The 19,766-nt window shown below is 35.4% G+C and overlaps 2 protein-coding genes across 6 annotated transcripts in view; both read left to right on the top strand.

Moving 5' to 3' along the window:
* Window positions 1-19,766, top strand: part of LOC139989011 (uncharacterized) — a 274,444-nt gene that overhangs the window by 222,902 nt on the left and 31,776 nt on the right. For all 5 annotated transcript variants that reach the window (XM_072006859.1, XM_072006858.1, XM_072006860.1 and 2 more), the window contains exons 8-11: window positions 11,883-12,011; window positions 12,146-12,261; window positions 12,945-13,188; window positions 17,685-17,819. In XM_072006859.1, the coding sequence (XP_071862960.1) occupies window positions 11,883-12,011; window positions 12,146-12,261; window positions 12,945-13,188; window positions 17,685-17,819 (624 nt within the window). The remainder of the gene's footprint in view (window positions 1-11,882; window positions 12,012-12,145; window positions 12,262-12,944; window positions 13,189-17,684; window positions 17,820-19,766) is intronic.
* LOC139989016 (uncharacterized) overlaps window positions 1-19,766 on the top strand; it is a 228,221-nt gene that overhangs the window by 54,643 nt on the left and 153,812 nt on the right. The window lies entirely within an intron of this gene.

The following is a 19,766-nucleotide window of genomic DNA, read 5'->3' on the forward strand; positions in this document are numbered from 1 at the left end:
CCTGTTCGTCCTTTCTTTTTCTTTATTTTAGTGCTCCACTTGAAACGAAGAAGGTAATAGAGAAAGTAGATGGTTAAATGGCTTCTCGTCTCGGATATAGAAAACGGTGTATAGAACTTTTTTAGAAGGTATGTTCGTACCTTCATTATTATGATTGTAGGTATTAATGAGTATTAATTATGGATATTTCAAGATAAGTTGCGAAAAAAGGACGCAGAGGTAATTTTATATTATCGAATCACATTTAATTATTTCACATGGTTAAATAGAATACCGAACTTCACAAACATATATACGTATGTATTTTTTATATACGTTTTGAATAAATATAAATACAAAATTTATTAACATATATCAAAATTGTATAATCCAAATTGAAATAGACAAATGTAGAATTTTTTTTTAATTTAACGTCAATGTTCGGATTGATAGTTAGTTTAGTACACAGATATTATTCTTATTATATTGCCTAATATATTATTTACCTGTGTTTGTATATAAATTGCCTTGCAATATCAGCTTTCTATTAAGATCAATAATAGTTAAGAAATAAAAATTTTCGAAATATAGTTCAAACGCTATTTCAAATAAATTCGAAACAATTACATTCGTTGCTCGTAATCACTACCGGTGACTTCACAAGTGGTGTAATACATGGAAACTACTGGGATTACGTTCCCGATCTATCAACGGAAGCATAAGACGTTGAAAGTGTTCCGGAAGACGTAATACGGACGACCTCATTTTTATTCCCACCGCGCCAGCTCGGACCGTGAAACTTCTTCCACTGGTGCTTTTAATAAACGTAATAGAGTGTAAAGCTTAGAGATAAGGCATGCCTTTAACCGTGCACCAGATCCTCCACTCCACATCATCCACGCTCCATTCCACCCTCCTGATCTAAGGCTGCTTGAAAATTCGCCTTAAGGAGCGCGCAACTACGCCTAATCTCGTAACGATTTCGTGTACTTCTATGAAATACAAACTTGTACTAGTAACATATTTAGCGAATTATCATCAAGATAAAATTTTAGTAAACAGTCGTGAACGCGTTCACTTGAGATTTTATGATATTCTAATTTATCTTTTATCGAGTATTACGGATTGATTATTATTAAATTTGTAAATCAATGAGACTATGGAAGTACATGAATATTAATACCTACGATACATGGGTATAACGTTAAATGGAATACACGACATCAATATATATCTGTCAACGTATAATTATTTGATATAATTCGATGAAAGTTTCTATGAAATGCGGTGAAAATATGTAGCGTAAGCACAGAATCTCCGTCAGAATTTACAGGTAAAATGAATATCAATATTATTTACTAGAAAATCAGTATTAAATATTATTTAGTAAATAGCAATTAAAATAAATGTTATTCGAAACTAACTTCAAATGAAGAAAAGAATATACTGTTTTAATCACTCTTGTTATACTACTTTAATCACAGCTTTAATCACTCTTATGGTAAAACCGGAATACTTCACGTACCCGTATAAAATTTCATATTCGGATAAACTTTAAACATTAAACGATACTCCCTTATCCCGGCGGGGCAGAAAATAAGACGTAATCAAAGGAACGAGAGAGACAAAAATCCGGCAGCGTCGTCAACTTATATTTCTTATCGCGAAACTAGGAAAAACAAAATAAATATTCAACAGGCTAGCAGGAAGCAGTTAGTTCGAATACAGCGTGCAGCTTCGGCAAAAGTTAAATAAGTGGTGGTCGGAAGTTAGTTACGGGAAACAAGCGGGCGCAATGCAAATCCATTTTCGCGCTTATCGAGAGCCTCGTTAATTTCCGTGCGACCAGCGCCCGCCGCCGAATTTGATTATTTTTGATTTTCATATACCTCCATCCCTCTCCCCTTTCCCCCTCTCTGTGTTCAATTTTATTTTACAGCGAGGTCGATGTTGAAATAAGCACCAGCGCGGAAATGAAGCGCAGCCGAAACAGGATGGAATTAAACGTGACACGAGGTCGCCAACTTCCGTTTTTCTATCAAGCAGCGCCGGAAAATAATATCCGGCACATCCTGTTGCTCGTCTTCCGTTCGTCTCGTATAAATTTCGTATTACGCCCTCCTGGTACGCCGACCAGCTCGGAATGGCGCGGGGAATCCGATTGAATTTGCCGACTAATCCAGATTATACTTTAACATCAACCATCACTGACGTAACGAGATTTACGTTTAATTTCGCTCAATCCGTAGCGCGACGAGGATCGTGTTTGAACGAGACGAATTGACCAATTCGAAGGAATAATTGTTACGGCAGCCTTTCGTTCCACGAAGAAAAATACAGTACTTTGTTATGTAGGTCAGTACTATTGTTTTACTTGTTTGATTCAGATTGAGAAAGAAAGTAATTGTAATTTAAATCGTAAGATAGGAGCACTAATATTCTAGGAAATACTTGTGACACTGTATTTCATTCTCGTACAAGAGTAGCGTAATTTATGTGGTGTATTACTGCGTAACGCAATGAGACTGTTACTCGAAGTAAATATTTTCTATAAATTATTATTTATATATAATGATACCTGTAACAGTCTCTGATTATAACGAAGATGTAGCGTATCTAATTTATATTTTACGAATGTTTATGCATTCGTAAGAAATTTTAATCTTAGATACTAATACGACGTATCGAATCATCGTATAGGACCACATGAAACAAAAGAATTCCATATACATTTTTCAATTCCATTAGTTGGAATGTATACAGAGCAGAAATTGGAATGCCAGAGATCTCGAAGAAGTTGAATTCGGACCACTTAGTTATCGAATTCCCTGGATATTTACCTAATTTTTCCACCGGCGGTCCGCGGAAATATTTTCCGACCAGTGTCAATAATGGTTCGAAGAGTAAAGAGGGGGTGAGTAACGAAATCAGCCGCGCGAACAAGTTCCCTCCCTCTTTCGCCGTCCTCGAATTTTCCATTTGCGGAAATAACTGATTTATCAACGAATCGATTTAATTGTGTTCGGTCGAGTAAATCATCGATCCTTCTGTGATCTTTCTAATTTTCCTTCGATTCCTCCTTTTCCTCTTCAATTCCTAGAAAAAAATTCACAGTACGCGTGACTACGTAAAAACATTAATACAATCCTCTATATACATATATATATTTGCAGACACGTATTGTTCGACTTATTTAATTATGCGATTGAAAATGCATTGACAGAATACGCAAAATTGTTCGTGTGTTCCGTATCATAAATGGAATTATTCTTTGGATCAATCCTGTTATGACCGTATTTTACTCAGTAAACAAAATGAGTTTCAATGTTCCAAGAAAAACTTAATTGTAAACTGTACCGACAAATCGCATATATTAATGACGATGTTATCACGCTTTTCTGAAATTTCAGAACTTCTTTGACGGTAGAAAGATACAGCATAAGATTATAACAAAAAGGTTCCACGTACTTGCAATGATTCTTCTAAATTTTCCTCAAGCTTAAGAATTTGCTTAACTAAATAACGTAAAGAACGTTACACGGTTAGTGTAACCCATATCTATTGGTGAAAATTAGGCTCGATCGTATCCATTTTTTACTTTGACTAATTCATTGCTACGTGGAAATGGAAACGAAGCAAAACGGTGTCGTATTTTGCGAAAACAGCCTCAAGTAACAATGCAACCGGGCCGGTAGAGCGGCGGATGTACGTTGAAGGGTCATTTGCAAATGGCTACAAGTTTGCACGCGAGAGGAATCCAGTTCTATTTCACTTGCGCGACAACAACTGTAACCACAAGATAACATGCAGCGGATTAAGTTCTAAACCAGTAGTAATCGCGTATCGACGCTTAAAAGCTGTTAAAACACGAGTGTCGCAGACAAGTTTCCTCAACTGTTTACCATCCTAAGGAATAAATCCGTCCTAGGGAATTAATTAACGTGGTTTCAGTTGAAATGCAATAGCTGCTACGAAGTAACAACAAAGGAAGCGAAAACCACCCATGAGATGGTCCACAAGACAATTAACGAATTTGTGAACCTGTGTATTTGAAATTTACACAATCGCAACATTGGACTGTTTTATTATCTATTCTATTTATTCCTATTTATATGGGTTCTACTGGATATCAGAATAGAAAGAATTTGGTATTAAAGCGGTAGTGATAGTCGTTTATTTTTTCTTGTGATGATACGATCATTATACAACACTCGATACTAACTTTTAAAAATTAAACACTACTTAACTCCATATTAAACGTTTCCCTTCTGCTGAGTCAGACGTAAAAAAGTTTACACGAATTTTTTTATAAAAGGGAAAGTCCGTCTGTTTATATGTAATACAATTTAACAATTACGTTGTATATGATAATTGACTTGTTATTAATTATAATTTAAGATATAAAATATATTACGCTTGATGATTCAATCTGTTAGCTCTCGTATTGTCCTGTTAAACGTACAAAGAACTATTGGAGAGAAAACTGCACAATAAGAATTTTAACGAGATTTCATGAATTCTAGATTAAATCTAAGAGATAATGGCGAAGTCAGAAGATCGTTTAAAATACTTGATTACTTTTCTATTTCCTTATCATTTCGTATCCTCCAGAGACAAGTTTCCAGAGTAACTTTCTTCTCTAGGAGTTCCTCATGGGAGTCGAAACTCTTTACGATGTAGCACGAAGTGTGAAACAGATAGAAAAAGAAGTCGAGGAAGCGAACCATTAGGCGAAGAAATGCTAATTCGGGCAATAGGTAAACAGATTCCGTGGAAAACTTTCAGCCTCGATTTAGCTATACGCTAGTGGAACGATGATCCAGGTACTTCCTTATTCTATGCTAAGTTACGGTTGGCTTCCACGGAAACCATTATTAAGGGTAACCAATTCCTCTTGGTCTCGTTCTATTGAAACTCCAGCAAGGATGAATCGAAAGCGGGGAAACCGATAAAGCAGCAAACCATGTCGTATGGCGGTTGTGAAAGGATCACGCCATCGGATTATCGGGTCCGTCTGTCGGAACGAACATACAGACAGCTGGAATAACCACGATTAAAATATCGACATTTTTAAGATGCTTTCTGCCTTTGATTTCTCTTGTTACTCGAGTTAATCATTTGAGTCAGCCAAACTTGAATAATTCAACCTTGAATTTTTCACAGAATAGCCAGACTAATTGTATATTATGAAACATTATTAGTCTCTAATATAATAACGAAAAAATGAAAAAATATTTTGTAGTTTAGATCCAGAAAAAAAGAAACATCAAAAACGAACGTACAGAAAGCTGAAATAATTATATTTATGATATCAACATTTTTGGGGTTACTTATTGTCTTTTGAGAAAATAAGAAGACTTTTGATTTCTCTCGGTAATCGAGTCAATTATGTTAATTGTATGATAAGATATGATTGTTTGAGTTAGGTAAGCTTCGATAATTCAACCTTCAACTTGCACAGATCAACTAAATTTGTATGTTATGAGATACTATTAGTCTTTAATGTAACAAAGAAAGAATGCAAAAGTATCATGATCGTTAGATCTTTAGGTACTTTAAGTTCAACAAGAAAAAATACAACAAGAAAATTAGATAACTCTACCTATTACTCGTGGGTCAATGCAAATGTTCCTAGAGTTTATAGTGGCATACAAATACAATAGCACCACAGGTGGCCTAACATCATGTTTATCTGCGTTATGACTCCGTAATTAGATGCTTGGTGGCCTCTATATGCTACTAGTTATGGTTAGACGTTCTTGACAGTAACAGGTCCCAGATGGTTAAGTTGTTAATAACCAGAACCAGCAAATACTGAAATATTGATCTGAATTCAACAAACGTATGATTGAAAGCCGAACTAATGATATAAGAACTCTCCAAAGTTCGCACATCTGCTAAGTAGAGCAGCCTGGTCGTAGTCAGGCGGTAAGCCAGTGAAATATGCATATGTATTCAGACAAGCGCAAAATAGAAGCCTGCAAGTAGAATATGTAATTCATTGTAGGTATTCAGGCAACTGTCAAGGAAAATGGTTCGATTATGATCAAACTTCCTGTGATTAATTCGTGACCTAATTACGTAATTACTGTGATTTGAAACTATACATATATAAACTATTTTACCTGATAGATAGTTCCTTTTGCTCTCAAATATTCTACCATTAATTGGCATTAAATATTAGTATAGTCCTGACATAAATCGTTTCACGAAAGTGTTTTATCATAGAAATCTATTGTGCATGTAAACTAATCTGATAGAAGTACAGTATAATTACCGTAAACGTACATTTAATAAAAACATTAAAGGTCATTAAAGAACATTAAATAGTAAACATTAAAGATCGTCTTTTTGAAAATGTTTACGATATTTCTCTAAAATGAAAAAATAGCGAATAAAACTTACAATTTAACGTCCGATTACATGGTAGTATCGATAACTGACATTCAAAAGGCCAAAAATAAAAGGTATTCAAAAATGTCAAAATTTAAATTTCTTCCGATATCCAATATCTGTTGCAATATCTCTGTCGAAACATCGACGATATTTTTCTAAAATTACTCGCAACCTCACAATTCTACATACGTATCCAATATTTCGTTCAATCGTCATCGTTCCAACAAGCGATTATCCATTCCACGGGTCGATTTCCACGGCAAATATATTTACTTTACATATTTCATATTCTCGTACGCCATCGGTTCGCGATATATTTGCCGTTATCCGCGGTTACTTCGACGGCAGACAAATTTCTCCCTCGCGAGGATTCGAGCGTAATCCCCCGTGCGTCGAAGACAATTGCGCGCCACGCGGATGCAAGCTCGCGGAAGCGTGGCGCATTAATCGTGCTGGAACAGAAACAGTGGCGTGGTGAATTAATTTAACGCCGCGCATACGATTCCTACATTAGTTACACGCAGTTACGTACAATATCTGTTGGCACGGTTCTGATTACGTGGCACGAATACACCACGCGTTTAATGCATCCGCGTGCCCAGTTATTGCGATTCACGTGACTATTACTATAATTGCACTCGTTGCAAATCCCCGATGCGATCTTTCCAACGATCGCAACGCTTTCATATTACGCGATCACTCACTTTTTTATCTTGGACCAATGCAAATATAAGGAAAACAAATTCTTTCTTGTAAATTCTTATCTTGTAAATTTATCTGAACATAATAAAAAAGTATCTCGTCGCGTTATAGCAGATAACAAGAATGGTTAATAAGATCGAAAACGTAGAATGGAAAGATAAAAAGATTGGAAGGGAACGTTCAAACTGAAACGTTTAAATGCAAGGAAATATCGTTTCCGATTATTCATAGGGGGGAAAAGTTGAGTGGCTCGTTATCGAATTACGGTAACAGCTCGAAACTGTTCGTAAAGCAGTTATATTCGAAGCATAGGAATCCCCGATGCGATTGTGGATGGTATTACTGTGATGACTGAATGAATTCTCGTTGGAATTATCCCGATGGATTACGTTACCTCGTAACGAGACCATTTTTAATATGTAGCGAAGAACGTTCGTGCAACGAAGCAAACGAAAATTTTCGCGATTTATATATTCCAATGATAAATTCAATCGTGAATTATTACCACGGAAGTTTTCATACAAAACTACGTAACGAGAACGTTAAGGTGCATTTCTGTAATTTCATACAGATTAATCCGGCATTCATACGACTCGAAATGGAAAAAATTTTCTTGTGAAGAGCGGAAGGAACGAGATCGTGGAACGAATAAGATGAAACGAAGTCCAGATCGAAAGATTCTTCGGATTGCTTCCTCTTTCTTTCGAACTCTACTCTCGAGTTACCGCTACGAGCAAAGAATTTATTCCACCGATTACTCCGCCTTCCTCCAACCACTTTTGATTGTACTCTTGTAGAAGAAAAAAGAACAATTCCGACGACGATGTACAATATCTTCTGCAATTTCGGCTTATCTTCGTAGATAAACTTTGCCATTACCTAGAGTGGTACGCTTCAACTGAATGATTTTAATTAGGCTCACTCAATTATCTCAGCATTAAAGGAGCTTTCGGCAAGAACGAACAACCTCGTACTTCGGCAAATGTCGTTAATAAAAGCATTTCAAATAAAAATCGTATAACTGTCGCGGGAATGTTAGATAACAAATAGGTTTTCTTTGATTCGTTAAATCTTAAATAGAATATTAATTATTGTATAATTAAGTTGCATATGCGTTTTTTTAAAATTACATATTCTAGCACATGTATATGTCTAGTCTTCCTTTAGTACTTTTACGTTTGAAGGGTTAGGGAAAGACGAAGAATGTCCATTTTTCCTGATTTTCCGACTCAAAATACATTTTTTTTTTTTTTTTTTTTTATGAGAGCTGAGGCTGTAAAACTATCAAATTACAAGCATAACATTAGAAATTTAATGTACCGTTTAAAAAGTTATCTGATACTATGAAAATTCACCAATATATACATATAAACATTATCATAATATTTTTATCATAATAATGCAAAATATGTCAATAATTTTCAATTAAATTAAGCTTCATATTTATATATACGATATAATAACAGTTATGCTATTAACGTATCAGTCCAAATAAAAATTTTTCTTTTCATCTGAATAGAACTCGAAATCCTAGCAGGAAGTTAACGTATTTCTGTTTTACTATGGAAATTACGGGCTAAATAAACAAATACAAAAAAGTAAATGTTTGTAATATAATATTGTTTCTAATATAATATTATATGCGTATATAGGAGGAGATATAAGAATATAAAGATAGAAAGATATTTTTGTACATCATTTTCTGCACGAGCAACCTGAACAGCAAAAAATCGGATTCCTACGGCTCCATTTCATACAATTCAGCTACGTAAAAAAAGAAAGAAATCGCGAAAATGAAGAAAAGAGAGATAGAAAAATTCAAAGAGGAAAAGAGTGTACAGTGGACGGTGTATTGTGAACACTCAAGCTGGTATAAAATGCCCCGAAATTACTCGTCCGCAAATCCGCTGGAGTAAATTAAAAATTTCCCATTCGAATCTGTCGGTTGTGCCCACCTTTGAACAATGTCTCTCTCCGTTTAATTCCGATCGAATAAAACCCGGCTTAAATCGAAAACATCAACCCTATAGAGTCATCTTTCGATAATATAATAATACCTCTAATAATATAGATTTATGATCAAATTATAAAATTATCAATTCATCGCGATACGAGCTATCTTGAAATGAATTATTTCTATGAAATTATTTATGTTCATTGATAGAATAAATTGATCTTTAATCTATAAGATTCTAGTTGCGATAATTTTCTAATTTCTTTTTTTCTCTCTTCGTATTTATTTCTCTTTTCTGCGTAATCTTTTAATTTTTACTACCAATAATAAAAAAAAAACATATTTATCGCCTAATTTACCATGTAAAAATTCCCTGTTAGTTGTAATCGTGAAAGGAGGTTTTGTCATGAAACAACAACGGTCTTCCATAGAAAATTCGATAGTTTAAAATCACATTAAAAATAAGGAGGCAAATTTCCAAAATATTCTGATAACGTTAATCTGATCGAGATAAACGAAGCGAGCTTTTTACGTTCGAATTTTTCTTTCAACTTTTCCGATTTCTATTCCTGCTGATAATCATTTCACTCGAGGTATTAGAGTAGCCCGTATATTGTCTGCGAGATAATTAGTCCCACGCGCTCGCTTAACGAAGTATCGCGTTCCGTTTCAGCTGTAATTATCATGGAAAGGTAGCGAGGTCGTCTGGTGCGAGGCTCTGGCTCGAACGGCTCATAATTTATATGTTTACATGGAAGAAAGTGAGACAGCGGTGCAAGAGAAAGGGCGGTGACTCAATTATGAAGATGGTCGCGCTCTCCGCGGCTTCCTGACAGTTAATTATTCAGAAATTGGCGACGTGCCACGCGTCTCAGCCTCCCGCTACATCGGCCTTCTATCTACGTTCAGTTGAAGGAATTCTCGAAAAGCAATTCGGTTCAATGAAATCGAATCCGGTCGGGCATCTCGTGAACTTCTCCTATTAATTACTTTACGCCACCACCTCTTGCAGCAATTAATTAAAATTATGGGAAAAGTTTCGAAACACCTGTTACGTGTTTAGAATTATTTCTTCGCTGTTCAACCGACTCCAGACTAATGAAATTCTTCGAGAACAATGAGCGTTTCCTCTCTCGATACAAGTATCGGTATCGATATCAGGATTAATTTGTCTGAATACTCTTTAGAGATTGGGTTTACTATTAGCATTAATTTTCTTTAATATATCTTAGAATATTAAAATTAATTAATATTAAATATTCATGTATTAGACGCATTGTATGTATCATAATACATGTATTCTCGAAATCGTTCTTCATGCAGGATCACATACGACGAAACTACGATGTTATAAATTGCTTCTGAACGTAACAGAATATTTGTGATGTTTAACATATTACAAAGAGTAAGGCAAACAAGCGTTTGATTTGTCTGGTTTCTGTGCCATTTTATAGGACAAAGCATGCAACGTGTCTCATAAAGGATTCTTCATAAAAATATAATATGGAGGGAGCGTAATAAAAATTTGACGTACAAGGTTTGGTCTTCGTGGAATATTGGTTTTAAAAATTCGCAAGTGGCTATCATTTCCACATAGAGCACGCAACAAGTTTTAACGAGCGATCGATCGTTTGAAAATATTATCAAACTAAAGATTTAGAGAAACTTTTATTAGAATTATTTAAAATTTATAATAAATCCTTGAAACGGATAATATTTGAAAAATTGCATTTTATTTTCTTATAAGAATAAAAGAATTTTACAAGCGGTCGTAACTATGATCCTCAGTTGCAAAATACGTCTATTTCATAAATTTATATTTCACTAAAAAAGGGAGACATGCGCGAAAAAACAGGTCATCCTTCGTCTCTTCAGAGCAAAGATTTTCAAGGAATACTCCGTTTATTACGGGTAGCGCCCTGTTATATTTTTGTGCGGCGTTGCACAGCCACGACGGATCCAATCTTAACTCTAAATTACACCTTAATGGCCGAGCATCCGTCCGGACAGGTCCTCGGGACGTTCCTCTAATTTGAGCAGATTATTAAAATCGCATCGTCGTGATCCTCGAAATGAAGGATCACCCCGGCAGGCAAGCGACGATGGAACTTTTCTCGTAAAATAAATCAGCCGGTCCCATCGTGGTAATTCGGCGCAGCCGCCTCTGCCTTACCAGTAATATTGGATGTTTTCTTAATGGTGAAACTTCCATGGGAACCGACTCCTGTTCATCCTCATGAACTCACTGATAAATCAGTACACTGCTTACCCCTTCGATGCGCGTCGACGATCCTCTTTTCATTCGATTTTAATCCAATTACACGTTTTACAATCTTATCTAGCTTTATTTAGGTAAACATATTTTTACGGCCGGAAAAATTAAAAACTTGGAAGCGTTTGAAATTCTTAAGATATCGATAGCTTCGTTACAAACTTTTATTTTGCAAAGTATAATTCTGCGGATTATAGAGAGACTTGAAAATTATTTGACATTGAATGGTAGAAAATTTAGAAATATCCGAAGATAAATATAAAATTTTCTATTGGAATACTAAAATATCGATAATTTTGTTCTAAATTTCTATTTTGTAAAGTATAGTCCTGCTATCAATCATTTGTTCAATCGATACTTGAAATAAAATTTTAGTGAGAAATAACCAACGTTTAATTTGTAATGTAACAAATTGGCGTGATTAAATATTTTGGTTCAATTAAAACTGAATAACTTTAATTCAACTAAAGCAAGTTAAAAACATTCCCCTGATTCATGTCGTTTCTTTACGAATTCTGTTTACGAATCACATGTCTGGACGTTAAAACTAACACACGTTTTCGTCCGTGTTTGTTCCAGGCACTGCACAAGCGACTACATTGCCGTATACTCTGGTTCAACAACGTCGAGTCCCCTTCTCAAGATGCTGTGTTTCAAGAATAAAACGTCGTTGACGTACAGTGGCCGGAAACTGCTGGTCGAGTTCAGGTAAAAAAGAAAAAAAAACCCGTACAGCGCCTTTGAAAGCTTTGACTTAACATAGAATCAAATTTAATCACGATTCTTTTTCGAATTCTAACAAAGAATACGAGATAGTAAATAAGAAACGTCATCTTTCGCAGATCGGGTCCGGAAGTACCGCCGTTCGATTATAACGGCTTTGTCGCCACTCTTCATTTCATTGAAATCACCACGGAAGCTCCTACCACAGTTATCATGGATAGCACAGATAGAAGCTGTAAGTATTCAGAGCAAGGATATACTAGGAATCTAAATTTAATAAATTATAGTGAATCTCCCACGCAACTGGAAATGATTAAAAAAGAAAGCAGCTATCAGAAGATAAAATGAAATAGTCATAGAATAAAACATATTCTAGTATTAATTCTATACATTTTTACATATCGCTGAGTCACTTTTTTAATTTTAATATTTTTCATAAATTATACTGCAAACAACATATCTCGTAATCTAATTTAAATAAAAATTCGAACGTATTAAAATGAATATCTCATATCTTCCATGATCATATCGTGCCATTTATTATCACATAATTTGGTATAGAAACGTATAGGAAAAAAAACGTGCAGCTATTAACCAAAACGATCACGATCCAACGAACGATTAAAACTGATTTAACAAGCATGAGGGTAAAAAATGGCGCCGATGAAGCGGTTCGTTCATTAGATCCTCCGTTCCGCAGGAATTCTGAATCGTTCTAAAAAATCGGTAGCTATTCCTACCCAGAGATAATTAATTCAAATACCCGATTTTATTTGATCAGATTATAACCTATCGAAATTAGGTCGTACCTATTTGAACAGCGATTTTAACGACTCTCCGAATATCTGCATATTTCATCGATGTTCCTGCCTATGATTGCCCATTCCACGTGTAACGTTAATTCGATTTTAATTCCAGTGGATATGAGCAAGTCGTTTAGCGGTGCAGGATATAATACGCGCTATAACAATCGAGATCTTCAGGATCATCGAAAAGATCAGGGCTCAGTATCAAACAGCTGCAATCTAGAGGTGAATGGTGAGAAAGTCAGAGCTGGCCACCACGATACCAGAGGCAAACTGAAGTCCACCACGTGCAGACTCGTGCTTCATGGACGTGCTTATGACACTGGACACGTCTCGTTATCCAGTTTTAATCTCAGGTAACGTGGAGACCTCGTGGTTTTTAACTTTTTATGTGGCCTTGTGAGTGGTGATTTATGTATTTAAAACAATTTATATAAAATACGTGATCAGATTATTTCACAGAATTGTTTTTAAATTGTGAAATATTTTTTTAATTATTTCGTTGATGGAAATATTGATTCTGTTGAAATCCACCGATGCGTTGAATTATTAATAAATAGGACGTGTAGCTACACTTTTTTATTGCTTCCAACTGTATGGTATGAAAGAAGAATGAATAATTTGTTGTATAATTGCAACTCTTTATCCGATTATTCTACTGACAGACAAACGATTTCCATTAAATCTACAAGTGAAATGATTAAATTTATCAAAGGAATGCCTATGCGTTACAATTAATTTTCATATTAATACAAACAATATTATTGAGGCAGTTCGAAGGGACTAGGATTTTATTCAGCCGATGCAGATTTGTCGGTATTTAATTAATAACATATCCCAAACATATTTATATTATTACTATCAATTATATCTACCCATTTACATGAAATTTAATTATCGTTTGCTTAAACCACTATTTGTTCGCTTAAGCCACTATTTGTTCGCTAACAACTGATCGATCACAATAGGATTTTCATTTTCATGTAAACTTCATACACATTTAAAAAAGAGAGAAACGAACCAAAAAGAGAGAAAAGAGAACCACTCAATGTTGGTGGAGTATAGTTTGAATATAATGAACAATTTTTCAGATATAAAATCATTACGTTACAAACGTTTATGTGAACTCACACTTTTATGAACGTAACTAAAAGAGAGGTATCTAAAGTATATTTTGTTTTGCATATTTTTCTATATGTTTCCGCACTTTTAAATTGCCTATAGAAATTATAATATTTGAACTGATGTATTAGAAAGATCATATTACTTTTCAAACAAACTGTATATTTTGGAAAACTCATATTATGAAAAAATCAACACTGATCAAACAACCATTCCAAGATTCACCGCACTCGATTCTTATTTCGTTTTCGTTTCCTCCCAGTTTCATTCGAGCGTGTTTCCGCTTCAAAGAGGCGAGAACACGATCCCTCGACACGATTTCGAGAATCTTGGACACGGTATTAAGACGATTGCGTTCGAAAGTAAAGGTGGTGGTAGAAAAGTCGGCTACGAAATGCAGTCACGTAGAGAGCCGTGTGCTACCATGGCGTGTTTGGAATTGCATTGCATTTGTTTACCTTTTTCATGGAACAGTCGTCGAGAGCCCTCCGGAAATTCGGCTCGCGTTAGCAGCCCGTGGTTTTCGATCGATTGATTGTTTCGATCGACACTTTCATTTAATTATCCGCTCCTCGAACGAAGAAGCTTGTTCAGCGAGATACAATGTATCAAGTAACGTTCGAGTTAAAAATCGATACCGCTTCGATGATGTTGCATAAGTGGCCAAAATGAACGAGAATGAATAGTTTAAAATCTGGAAATCTAGGACATACAAATAAAAAGTAATACTGACATGTTCTGAGAAATTGTTGTTTTTCCTGACAAATCTTTTGGGAACAGTTTCAGTTGAATTAAATTAGAACTGTTTTTACATTTCAAGTATAAGTACAGCTCGTACCTAATCTAAGACTCTTACAAACCTCTAACTATTCTTCGTAATAATAATTAATATTCATAATAACAAAATTCTATCCCTCCGACTAATGTAGCGAATAAATACAATATAATATTTTTTTTTTCACTGGCTGTTTCTGATACTCTTAAAATGCAAAATCAGTTGTCAGTCGAATTCTTTGCTGATTAGTAATTATTCACTTATTGCTTGCTTATCAGTAATGTGATGTGCGCAGCAAATAACAGTTAAACCAATCTGAATTACAACTAATTAATTCGACTGTATCTAATAATTGGTGTCACTGTAACTCCTCGAATGATCGTGATTAATCTGTCATACATTTACAATTAAGAAAATATATAAAAATTAACCTATTATGGATTTCATTGCGTTATACTCTCAAATGATATCCAAATGTAACTGCAGCTTTTAAACGAATTTCCATCAAACACGTTTTCACGATCCTCCTAGAAACTCTGTCCCTGAAACCCGAAGAATCTCGTTTTCCGTTCGCAGGTATCAATCAGCATAACTCATCGAAGCGCTGCCAACGCACAGAAACCTATTCAACTTTCCTGGTTCCCTCCACCAGTTCTCTCGGAAGTAATAGATACGAAGTAGTAGTAAATCACATGGGAATGCGGCTGGCTCGTATCCCTGGGATTTTCAATTATCATGCACAATGGTTGCAACGCGCGCGGACCATGCATTCGTGGCTTTGTAGATATGTTCCCGTAAGAGATGGAACATGCGCTGGGTGGGCTGAAAGCCTTCCACCCTTGCCTTCGCGTCTTCTAACTCCCCTCTCTCCTCTAAAACCGTAGCCAAGGAACGAACGTAACCCCGTGGCTCCTCAGACGGCAGATATATAACCGGGAATAAACTAAGCGAAGACACGCATACCGTCGCGCATCGAGAGAAATGCGAACAGGGCGAGAGGCTGCAAGCTTCAGACGAAGGGTTTATCGGAGGTGGCATAAATTTTCAATGGAATATTGTAAATCCGTGCTAGGTAAAAGGACATCCTTTTAAGGATAGTTTGTAGTGGTGGAAAGGATCAAGCGATCGTTAGAAATTTTTTCTTCCTTCACCGTATTTCTTTGATTCCTCTTATCTAATGATGTAGATTATATTATGACAATGTACGTTTTATTTATTTTAAGGAAATTTGGATTATTTTAAGGAACTTACAAGGGATGCTTTATAGCGAAAATTGTGAGAAATTTAAAATCATAAGTAAAAGCGAAGTATAAAATTCGTTATAGTGGATAAACTAACTCTTTGTTTAGATCAAAATCACTTCTTTAGCTGTGTTCATAAAAATATAAATTTACGAAATCGCCGTTTGCCATCTATTTATATGTCTATTATCATGTATATTATATTTATGCTGTAGGCTTTAATTGTCTCGACAACATAGTAATATTCTATCAAAATCCTATCCTAGAATCCTAGAATCCTATCAAAAACTTTTGATAACAACTGTCCGTTTGTTGGATATTACGAGTCATGGAATTCCTAAGTTATTTACTATGTTCGTGTACCTATTCGTGTATATTAGATGTGACTTGTGATTTGTTAGATCGCAAAGTCGATATCGAGCTTAAACTTTCCTCAGGTATGATATAACAATAGTTGACAATACACGGTGCACGCGCAATCAGGTCTGGCCTCGATATGCTCCAAATAGTAAATTCAAAGCCAGTGATTACCAACAGATAACATGAATGCAGATATAGAAATTGAAAGTTTATTCGAAAAAATGTCTCTATTGGCAAAACATTTACAACGTAAAAAATTTGCATGGGTTCCTGATTGTTATTTTTTCGTTAAATGCTATCTGATTCATTGACAATTCATGTTTTGTTGATGTAATTTCAGAAGAATATTTATAAATCCAAAACGAACATTCAACATTCAAATCAAAACTCCAAGTGTACACCGAATTAATTTCGACTTTTTCTGGCTTTTATAATTTGTATCCGTGGGTGATAAATCCGCTGATCTATATTTCATTTGAATTTTATCGGTTGACCTTTCCTGTTCGTCGCCCAAATATTCGCTCATCGAAATGTAGATACGTGACACAGAAATTTTTAACAACCTTCCACCATCGATTTGTCCAAGCTGCATTATTTATTAGAATCGATACATATTGAATTCAATACCGTTTTCTCCTTGCTATTTTACATTGGATATATTCATATAGCATTTCTTTATTGCTGTTACTATTTACAATGAGCGGATAACCAAAGCATAAATTCAGAAACGTAATTAAGTTGTTAAAAAATTTTTTATCGAATGAACAGAGATTAATTTAGGTTCACTCGCCCGTGGGAATATTACTGAAAAGCCTTTTAAAAAATCTATCAACGCTCCTTTAACTTGTAAAGCTTTTCTATGTAGCAAATGAAATTCATTTTCATACAGAAATGACATTCCACATTCTTTAACGTTTTTAATTATAAATATTTGCTTATTATGTCCAAGGCACAGTAGGATCGTAATTATCCGAACTAATTATCGCACACGCTGTTAAATAACTTTGTTTCCATACGAGAAGAAAACGCATACAAATAGAAGATTCAATATCTGTTTCGATTTCTACTTTTGCAAGTTAACGTATCGCTTAGATGTTCAATCTCTTGGACATAATAATTTCTTTACATATGTTTCCCTTATTCTTTAATACATGGTTTCATTTCTGCCGAAAATATATTATATTTTCTTTATATTTAAAAGAACTAAAATCGGCCTATTTGAAATTAATTTATCTTTATTAACTTTTGATTTCATAATTAAATTAAATAACACAAGTTTGAAACTGTAACTAAAGGGATGAAACATCCAGCCTTGACTTCTAGTAAGTAATATATTTCCTTATGGATGTTGTAGTGCTCCGGATTGCCAATCGTCGATCGAAATATTCGACGGCCTTCCCGAAGGGGGGTCGCTTGACACCGCGAAATCCCTCAGGAAAATCTGCAGCCCTAGCCATGAGCTTCCACCGGAATTCGTACAACAAGATACGTAAGTGGATTCTCCAGTTATTAGACGAGAAATACCAACGTCGTCTACAGTGCGCGGCTTATTACTCGGATACTGTACTAAGAAGTCCTTGGCATTCCATTCGATTCAGAACGCGAAATGCAAACCGCCCGTGCCATCCGTTGGCGAATTGATACACAGCTCGTTGAACTTCTGAAATTAATGCCGAGAACTCGTCCGTTGATCAGCGACGTTCAGTTGACATTCTCGCCATGGAACAGTATTGTGAATCATTAGCTTGGAAAATTTGTCCCGTCCGTCGCGCGAAAATGTCGCGGATCTATACTTACAATCAAAAACAGCTTCCATGAATTTAAGTCATGGATGGTATTTTTGACTCGTAGACGATCTACAGAATCCGAGCTATAGGTCTGAATTAAGTTACTTAATTTCATAGTATTCATTTTAATTTATCGTGTAAGATGTAGAACATATGCGAAAATTAGATACTCCAGAATTAAATAATTCTCATGTCTAGACTTATACTAAGTTGAGAATTAAATGTTAGGAATTTAACACGTTCGCTGCTAGTCTAATTTTAATTACCTAAATGATTTCAGTATAAATCTATATCATGAAGCGTTTCATACATTCACATCACAAAAATTCATTCTGTCATCGGTGCTTACTCGGTGAACGCGTCGATCTATGTCAACACTGTATCAACCTGTCAACTATCAATTCTACGAAAGTTTGACATTAAATTTCCTAAAACTTTGTAAAAAGACAAACTGTAGAAAAATATCGAATGTTTCTATCTCATATCGAAACCTATGTTGATCTCTTGCTAATCATCTATCCAGGGTATAAACTATTACCAGTAACCTACATTAACGCAATCAATGCTCAGAAACATCAAAACCCGGCATTCACTTTAGCATGCACGATTCCATTCAACATTCCCCATGAACGCAATTGAACGTATTCAACGAAGTCTCTGACGGCGTTCGATGAATAGAAAAGCCGGGACTACGGTTTCCTAGCGTTTCCTTTGCCTCTATTCGATCTAATCAATATGGCGCAGAGCAGGCCAAGCAAACCAAGCAACGACAACGATCATAGGGCGTTTTTCGATCTAAAACCGCGCGACTTGATCGCCGAGTTGTCGATTCCTGGTATATACACGCGGAGACGAAACACGAGGAAATAGGGATGGGTGGTACGTAATCAGGAATCAGCCCAGACCTATTCGTCATTGGCGCATCCGGTCGGGAGAACGAGACACCGAGCCGCTCATCTCGTCGGAAGTCGAGGATGAAAGATGACTACGCCGCCACGTGATACACGCCGCCGTGTACGCATGTTTGCATTTACGTCGAGTACACTGCTTCCAATAGAGGGAAGATATTACAGACAGAGAGAGAGAGAGAGAGAGAGAGAGAGAAGGAAGAGGTCGACTACTCTCTCCGCTGGATTCGTCGCGATTCGAATCGACAAGATGCATGTAGACACGCGGACCACACATGATGGCTCACAGAAATATGCATTTGAACACTTGCAGAAGGTCATTACGATTACACGTTATACGAAATGTTATACGAAACATTTTGAAATGTTATTAGTACTGTAATGAGATATGACTACGATTATATTGGTGAAGTTTGAAAGAGAAGTGGAAATGTATAGTAGAAGCTACTAGATATTTAGTACAAGTATATATTTTGGAAAAATCATCAAAATATTTGGACGGTATTCGCGATATTAGTAAGCCGTAATATTTTGTGACACCATCTTTAGAGAACTGTTTCGTTACTTGTCTAACTCTTTGTCTTTAGATTTTCTAATTTTTGAGTAGTAAGAACCTGTTAAGGATCAAGCAGTGAAATAGCGTGTAAAGGTTACATAAATGCAACATTATTTTACTTTATTAAACAGACGTTTTAAATGAAAATAAAAGTTATTAAACTAAGACAAATTATGATATATAAC

The sequence above is a fragment of the Bombus fervidus genome, chromosome 7, assembly GCF_041682495.2.
Source record: "Bombus fervidus isolate BK054 chromosome 7, iyBomFerv1, whole genome shotgun sequence".
Taxonomy (NCBI): Eukaryota; Metazoa; Arthropoda; class Insecta; order Hymenoptera; family Apidae; genus Bombus; species Bombus fervidus.